This window comes from Hibiscus syriacus, unplaced genomic scaffold (genome assembly GCF_006381635.1).
Source record: "Hibiscus syriacus cultivar Baekdansim isolate YM2019G1 unplaced genomic scaffold, ASM638163v2 tig00112131_pilon, whole genome shotgun sequence".
Taxonomy (NCBI): domain Eukaryota; kingdom Viridiplantae; phylum Streptophyta; class Magnoliopsida; order Malvales; family Malvaceae; genus Hibiscus; species Hibiscus syriacus.
Genome location: NW_024063261.1, coordinates 546,231 through 555,327, shown reverse-complemented (window position 1 = coordinate 555,327; position 9,097 = coordinate 546,231). Strand labels below are relative to the sequence as shown.

The 9,097-nt window shown below is 33.8% G+C and overlaps 1 protein-coding gene and 1 long non-coding RNA gene across 2 annotated transcripts; both read right to left on the bottom strand.

The window, feature by feature from the left end:
* Positions 1–483: 483 nt before the first annotated feature.
* On the bottom strand, positions 484–1,443 carry LOC120174941. Its single transcript, XR_005521211.1, has 4 exons — positions 1,315–1,443; positions 1,106–1,208; positions 676–772; positions 484–589 (listed from the first exon to the last, which is right to left on the bottom strand). It is a non-coding gene; the product is annotated as an uncharacterized LOC120174941 (long non-coding RNA).
* A 1,155-nt stretch (positions 1,444–2,598) lies between these two features.
* LOC120174942 (histone H2B-like) lies at positions 2,599–3,351 on the bottom strand. The gene has a single exon (XM_039181670.1). The coding sequence runs from the start codon at positions 3,245–3,247 to the stop codon at positions 2,804–2,806; it is 444 nt and encodes a 147-aa protein (XP_039037601.1). The 5' UTR covers positions 3,248–3,351; the 3' UTR covers positions 2,599–2,803.
* Between the last annotated feature and the right edge of the window lie 5,746 nt (positions 3,352–9,097).

Genomic DNA, 9,097 nt, shown 5'->3' with positions numbered 1-9,097 from the left:
CCATCAAACTCACTTATGCCACGAAATTCATCATTTTCAACATTCATTCTAGTAAGAATAAATCATTCATTATCAGGATAAACTGTGATACACATAAAGATAGAATTATGACATACAAATAAATCATTCAGTATCAGGATAAACTGCAATACACATAAAGATAGAATTATGACATACAAATAAATCATTCAGTATCAGGATGAACTGCGATACACATAAAGATAGAATTATGACATAAAAATAAATCATTCAGTATCAGAACAAATCATTCTAATAAGATTCATATAGAATTTTGGTTTCTAATTACATGCACATCTCTTCCTATTTCCAGGAAATATTACAGTTCTTTCTGATGTTCCTTCATTGTCTGATTGAATAAATAACTTGATAGCAATCAAGTATATAAACTCCAAGAAAATTTGAAATCTATGGTATTATGAAGATGAATGTTATTAGCACAAAAGAAATTTCAAAAATATATGATGTCCCGTATGGACTGGCATCCAGCGCTCACTTGCAAGCTCATAGCCAATTGGATCATCACCAGGAGGATGAAGAATTGATATGCAAACACGCCCATCAGGATAAACTGCAATACACGTAAAGATGGAATTATTTAATGGCTTCATGCATTATATAAAGGCAAGTAAGAAATTGGGTAAACAAAAGGTATACCATTAGGATGCCAAATCTCTGGTGTAAATTTCACTTTTGGAGGGCTGTTTGGATAATTATGTGGAAAACTCAAGATATCATTGAAAAACCCCCCTCACTAAAAAAATAGAATATTTATGTTAAGCAACATTGAAAATAAAAAATCAGAAAATTAGAAAACAATTAGTCTCAGCAACGAACACTAAAAACAACTTCAATAGAACCCAATTCAATGTCAAGATTACTAAAGAACAATAATGCTACACGGAGAATAAGCAACAGGACACAACAAAAACATAAGCTACAAAGCAAAGATTACTCGAGAACAACAAAAATATAACATCAGTTCATGATCCAATGACAAGAAACAAAAGCCACATCAAAGAATCCAAAAGAAACACTTAATTTCAATTAAAGTGACAAACTTTACCAAAAAGGAAAAAGAACGTACTAAAGAGTATCAGGAGGTCCAATAATTGTCACACTCCATTCAAAGATATTGTTCTCATCAACCAATCCAGCTGAGAACCCATCAACAGGATGCTAACAAAGATCTGCAAAAAGATCAATCGAAACTCGATTAAAAAATCTTATCAAAACCCCACGAAAAGAACTCATTCGTATGTTCATTAAATTGAAAACGATCAAAGACAACAATACCTTTGAGCTGCTTTTGAAGGAGGAAACTGGCTTGAGATGCCATGCAAATAGAAAAAGATAACAGAGAGAGAGAGAGAGAGCGCTGCGAAACAACTCTGCGATTTCAAGAAGAGAAAAAGAGAGAAAACTAAAAGCAGACTCTTGGTTTCACTTTATGGACAGAGATTTCGGCGATAGTGTACTTAAATATTGTGAAGAAGAGAGCTAGGATTAGGTACGGTTCGTTTGTTTCTACATTCAGTTTTATAACGAATCAGGAGTTTGCCACGTAAGAATTCGGTCGGGAGCCGTTATAATGAGTATGAAATTAGTTCTAATGTAATTAGTTCTTCTACTAAAAGTCTAAAATATATTAAGTAAACATCATTTCGGTTAAAAAATATTAAATTACTTCTAATGTAAATTATAACTTATATTATTATCTATCAACTCTCTCTCTTTACTTACTGCAACTTCAATTCTTGATTGTGTTCTTAGTGGGATTATTTGTTCTACCTATCAAGAATCGCAGAAAATAATCTTTTATCTCTATTTTCGTTTCCTTTTTTAACTGAAACTTTAGAAAACTATCTAATTTAACTGAAAACATAAAATATCATATGTTGAATCGTTGATTATTACTTTTAGGATATATATAATATTGAATCAATGTACTAAATAAAGAACTACGAAAATTCAGGTAGCTCGGCCAGGGACGGCGGAAGGAATTCTCTGCCGTAGTGCGTAAGATACTTCTCGTTGTCTGTAATAAACTAGAATAATCATAATTTAATCTTTGCGCTTCACTGGTTATATAGTGCCAATGTCCGGGAAGATGGTACAAATACTCGTTGGTTTCGCTATCACCTGCCAGTGGTGTATATCCGTTGCGACGGCTGCAACAAAGCCATAGGCGAGAAAATTGTAAGCTCTTTACACTTTTTCCGTTTTAGTTTCTTTTGATGGATGTTTACAAACACTATCAGATAAGCTAACTGTTGCCAGCATGTCTGCGATCCGCCTACCAATGATATATATGAAGGAAATTACATATTTCATGCGCAAGTCGTTTTCCCGTTTCCAAAGATGATTCGCAAACTAGAATAATCTCGTTTCTGAATGAGAATGGCGGCTGCAGGAACCATGTCCTGTAATGGGATGGAACCCGTTTGCGTGAGGCTGCCACACACGAGCCAATCTACAACAACGGAACCCCATAAATCAAAGTTCATTGAGAATGTAATTTCCACGTTTCCATTTTACCGTCCAGTTCTAGTTTTGTTATTCAATTGAACAAGTAAGCTCTAAGAAATCAAGCGAAATTGTTTTTGATTGCATTAATTTCTACAAGGGACAAATCGGGATCGAGTAGATCCACGTTCAAATACAAACCAAATATCCAAACACATGCCGAAATTTTGGAAATTAAACATAGAAAATCACACGACCTAAATAAAAAGAGGGGAAATCCTAACCCTATCCCTAACAACAGCCCAGCTAAGTTCCCTTTTCAAGATGAAGTGAACTTGGTAACGGCCTTGGTACCTTCAGAGACGGCATGTTTGGCGAGTTCACCCGGAAGTACAAGCCTGACAGCGGTCTGGATTTCCCTAGAAGTGATGGTGGGTTTCTTGTTGTACCTTGCGAGTCTAGAAGATTCTTGAGCAAGCTTCTCGAAGATATCGTTGATGAAACTGTTCATGATTCCCATGGCTTTGCTTGAGATTCCGATGTCCGGGTGGACTTGCTTTAGAACCTTGAAGATGTAGATCTTGTAAGTCTCGATGCTCTTCTTAGATCTCTTCTTCTTCTTGTCTGCTGCGGCTGCTCCGCCGTCCTTGGGAAGCTTTTTTCCGGCCTTTGGCTTCTTCTCCGCCGGAGCTTTTTCGGCGACTGTTTTCTTCTCCTCAGCTGGCTTCTTATCCGCTGGCTTCTTCTCAGCTTTGGGTGCCATCTCTTTTTCTAAGGGTGAGCTTTTGTTTGGCTTTGGGAAAAAGAGAAGAGAGAATTGGATTCGATGAAACTTTGAGATTGGGTTATTTGATGTAAGGTTAGGTGGTCTTTATAGAAAGACAAGTTGCGGGAATTATTGGTTTGTTTAAGTTTCACGAGGATCAATGACGTGGAATATGTACGACCGTTGGATACATTTGAAACGAGTGAGATAATTGACGGCAGAGATGGCTTGGATATTTCATATTTCTGATCCGTTGCTTTGCGACGCGGATTGCTGAGTTGTCATTATATTACTTCCAAAATTTCAGATAGTGCTATTACAAAAGTAAAATTTTATCTTCATTACTTAAAGTATTTGGTTAACTATTTTCTTAAAATAAATATTTGATTAATAAAATAAAAATCTTATATTTATAGGAATTTGAACCAGATTCAATGATTTTGTATTTAAAAATTATTGAAAAAATATTTTTTGTATCTATATAAATTTGAACTCGTATCATTTTACTAAATTTCAAAATATTTTTATCTTTTTCAATTTTATGAAATACTTTGGTAGAAGTAATAAAAATAATTTTAAATATTTTTTGTTTTTATATTCTTAAAACGTGTTCAAAATATTAACCAAACATATTTTCATCAATATTTTTCTTTTTTTCAAAACTGAAAATGACCTACATTTTTTTAAACAAAACAAAGTCTGATATATTTTTAATGTTTAGTCAATTTTATTTAAATATTTTGTTATTATTTTACTGATTATTCTAAAACTATTTTATGAATTTATTTTTCATTTGGTATGAAAATTTTATAAAGGAGTTTAGGAGACAGTACTTTATAAAACCAAGATACAATTTTATTAAAAAAAATTAAATCTGCACAGAGTATCCCATTTCAATAATAAATATAAGTTTATTATAGCTCGGATAAAGGAATATGTCTTCAAAGGTGATGATTATTGACAAGTTAGTTGTAAGCTTTTATAGTTAGACCGTGAGGAAACTTTTGAACCTGAGGGATGAGGCTAGAGACTTTTAGGAATGGTGTTAACTAGTCGATAGTAACTAGTAGATGGATTCGGGACAGTATAAGAGAAAATAGGACTAGAATTCAATGGTATAGGCTCATTTGGTTTCCTCTACATGTGCTTGAATGTCAATTTTTGATAAATTGTTAACAAAAGACAGACTTGCACATGTGAAAATTGATACGGATGAAATGTGCATTTTGTGTGGAGTTAACGCTGAGACTAGGAACCACCTTTTTATGGAGTGTTCTTACTCTTGCAGAGTTTGGGACAATGTTCAATAGCGTTTTGGTCTGCAACAGGGGTAGTTTGGATGGAAAGCTACTATGAGCTGGGCTGTAGATAGTTTGAAAGGTAAGTTTTTAGTTGTTTGTATCCTTAAGTTTACTTGGACGGGATTTTTGTATTGTATTTGAGAAGAACAAAATAACAGGCAGTTTAGGAGAATGTTCGCTCGATTGATAAAATAGTTGGTTATATAAAGGAGGTGATTAGCATATGTTTACAAACATGTTGTATAGACAGAACTGATAGAGTAAATACCAAATTGTATATTGATTGGGGGATTCCTTGATGTTTCCCCCTCCTAAGTACTGCATTGTTGCAACTTTGGTTGTATTTTGAATCACTGCAGCAAAAATGTTCTACAGTGGCTTTTTTAGATGCGTTTCGAGGGTAAATGCATCTAACTTTAAACATATAGCGGCGTTTACATACTAAACGCCACAAAATGGTAACTTTAGCGGTATTTTTATACAAACGCCGCAATATGGTTAACCTATAATGGCGTTTTTATACAAAAACCGCAATAGGTTCATCTTTAGTGGTGTTTCCTAAACAAACGTCGCACTAGATAATTACTATAGCAGCGTTTTTACAAAAATGCCACAATAGGGTTAATCTATAGTGGCAACATTTTTTCAAAAAATGTCGCAACAGATTAATACGTCAGCCGCGTTTTATACAAACGCCGCAACATAGTAGTATGTTAGCGGTGTTTTTATACAAATGTTGTAATAGGGTTCATCTATAATTGTGTTTGTTATAAAAAGCGAAGCAAAATCGCATACATTAGTGGTGTTTTTCTTGTAAACGCCGCGAAATGATAAATATATTCCCTTTTTCTCATGCCCGATCTTTAATTCTCCAGACCCTAACCCAGCACAGCCACCATAGCCTACCGACCACCACCAGCGTAGCATAACGCCGTTGTCGCACTCTTTCGGTCGCCAACTGCCAACGACCTGCATGTATGTCTTTATTCTTTGCCGCACCCTACTTTCTTTCTATAACAATCGGCCATGTGGTTTTGTTTGTGTGTTTCTATGAAATTTAGGTTTAGGGTTTATAAAACTGATTCATTATTAAATTTAGTTGTTCAAATTCCTTATTTATGTAATTTCTTTCTTCTTCAACCTTTCGCATATATCCAATTGGAGTATAAAAGGTGGCACTCGTATCTGTAAGAATGTGGCGGAATACCATCATTCTCAAACAAATAAACATCAAAATTCTACCTACACTTCTTAAAAATAAAGCTTTCCAAATGCTCATTTCTACAGACAACTTCTAACATGCATATACATGAAGACATTATCTTTTGATTCAAACATGGAAATAATTGTGAAAAATGTAAGACATGTTCGATCAGTTTATGGTGTGTTTATGGTGTGATCGGTTTAGAATCTGAACGCTCATCGTCACCAGAGATGGACTGAAAATGACCAATGAATGCTGAAATTTTTTAAATTCTCATATATTCTAAATATTTTATCTTCTTAAAATTTTATAAGTTCATTATAATATAAAACCATACGTTCATTTCAGCTCTTGATATTTATGAGTAGCGGCTGACACAAAATGGAGGGGGTAACGAAGTGCATGCAACCCTAAGACAATCCAATTGCATAAATTTGTCTAAATACTTCTCACCAAGATATGGTTAAAATATTTACCAACAAGATTAATTGAATTATGATAACAATTAGTGAGATAGATTTTGTCCAAATACTTGTAACATCCTCAATATCGGGTTAGTGACTAAATTGTAAAACTTCAGAATTTAGTGATTAAAGTATAATAATTGAATAGTTCAATGACTTACATGATAAATTGTTATAGGATTGAATTGCAAGGAAGATGGAATTGAAGGACAAAATGGTTATTGGCAAATAAATAATTAAATTTGGTTATGTATATATTAAGCCACATGGAATGAAGGGGGAAGAAAACAAAAGGTTTCAGAGTTCTCTTCTCCTTCTTCCTTCTTAATACGTGAAAGATTAAATCAAATGTGAGTTTTTATAAGTTAATTTCTTGTTGAATTTAAGGTTGGTTTATGATCATTAGATGGTAATTAAGCTTAAGGAAATCTTAATTTGTCTTAAAACAACAAGATTAAAGGTATATGAATGATTAAAGAAATGAAGTAAATAAGTGAAATCTTGGTATAAAGATAGTATTTAGAATTCTATATCAAATTTGACTTGTCATCAACCTAATTAATATGTATGAAGTGTTAGAATTGGAATTAGAACATGTTGCAAAGTTGGTGTAATTCTTGAATTACATATGGAAGATATGATTTTGAGGTTAAAGAGGTGATTAATGAGTAGAAATGGGTTTGAATATGAAGTTAGGAATATGTGAAGGGATGAAATATGAAGTGTTTAAGTTGAAATGAAGTGATTTTTGTGCTTAAAATGTGATTTCCTGGGATAGGGGTATCGATACTCATTCAACAGGTACCATACCTCAATAGTAAAATTCAGGAAGATATGCAAAGGGTACCGATACCTTAAGGAGTGTATCGATACCCCCTCAAAACGAAAAATTTCAAATGTAATTTAGGTATTGATACCTAGTCAGTGTACCGATACCTCACTTGAGGGGTGTATCGATACCCTGTAGAGGGTACCGATACCTACTTCAGATAAGAAATGAAATTTGTCTTTCCTTTAGTCTAAGAAATAAAATATTAGAGTATATCAATTAGAATACTGATATGAATCCATGTATGATTATGTAGATATTGAACTTAACTTTGTTCCGAAACAATCGAAGAATTAGAAACGGTTGAGAGAAAGAGTTAAAGTTATAGAGTTGATTCAAGTCAAGCAAGGCCAAGGTGAGTGCATAATATAGGTACAATTTAATGGAAATAAGACTTGTGATAAGTCTATTTCCTAGGGTAATTTCATAGTCTAATAGTTATATACATGCATACATTATGGTATTTATAAAAACATGCATAAGTTACATATAATTTGATACATGTTATATGACTCCTATGAATGTACTCAATTACTTATGTTACATGATAGGAGATTGATGGTTACATGCACATGTGAAATGTGATAGAAGAAAAGATAAATGTGATTACAAAGGAAATGACATAAGTATATGCTTATATGAAGTATAACACTAATGGTCATGTTATGTGATATGGGAGCTCTAAGTATAGTTGGCATGCCAAGAGTCGAGGTTTTCATAGGTCCTTAGGGACAAATTTCATATGCTACTCAGTGGGACTTATATGAGTTGTGGTGACAGCAGATGTGCACAACCTCCATGTACTCAAATACCTTAAGTTCTCAGTATATACATGGGCCTATAAATAATATTAAATGTGTGTATTGCATTATATGTTACAGTATTAGTATTGATTATAATGAATCATATGAAATGAGATGGGATTCTGAATAATAGTGATGATTTTATATGAATATTACGTTACATGCTCATATTCATAAGAAATGTATTATTATAAGTTTATGCCTCACTAAGTCTATGACTTAGCGTGTAAGTGGTTTACACGTAGGTACAGAAAAGCAAAAAGACCAGTCTTAGGAGCAGCATAGCAGTATATTACAATTTGAAGATCAGATCAGAAACACCTTATACAATATATTTGTTTATGTAATATTTGTGTTAGCGTGTAAATAGAATCGTATAGTATGTATGCTCTGATGAAGTTTGTAATGTTTTGAACTTAATGATGTAAATACAAATCTTATGTTAATGAAAGTTTAAATTTTCAATGGTTTTTCATTATTGTATATAGTTTAAAAAGTCGATGTGACACCTCAGATCCATATTCGGGTCAGGTACGGGTTGGGGGTGCTACATTTAATGGTATCAGAGTTATGGTTTAGTCGATTCTCGGCATAAACCGGAGTTCATAGAGTCTTAAAAAGTGTATATGCCAACATAGTAGTAAGAACTTATGATCTGATAAGAGTAATGAGTGTGTTGTTTAGCTAATAGAGATATTTGGTTATATCTAATTAGATGTCTGGACAAGATAGCTCCCGAAGTGAAGTGGGAGATGAGAGGCTACCCGAAAGTAGTAATTCACCTACCTTGGCCAGGCAATGTGATGAACAGACACCTTCTGTAGTGCCTGTGCAAGACCAAGACGTCTTCTTTAGGACGTTAGACACTGTTTTAGCGCGTTTTGAACACTCTGCTCCCTCCACTCAATGAATGAATGTTGCAAAGGAGTTGAAGGGATTAGGAGCTCCAGAGTTTAAAGGTGAAGCTATGGAAGGTCATGTTGCTGTGGACCTTTGGCTTAACGATGTAAAGATTATGTTAGAGGGACTTCACTGTTCTGATGTAGAAAAGCTAGACAGAGTGGTCTTATTGCTTCGTAGGCAAGCGAGAATTTGGTGGACAAATGTGACTTTGAGGATGACTAGTGATCAGGTGACATGGTCTCTATTCCTTGAAGAGTTTAGGCACAAGTACATAGGAGACTAGTTCATCAAACAGATGAATCATGAATTCTTAAATTTGAAGCAAATGAGCCGCACTGTATAC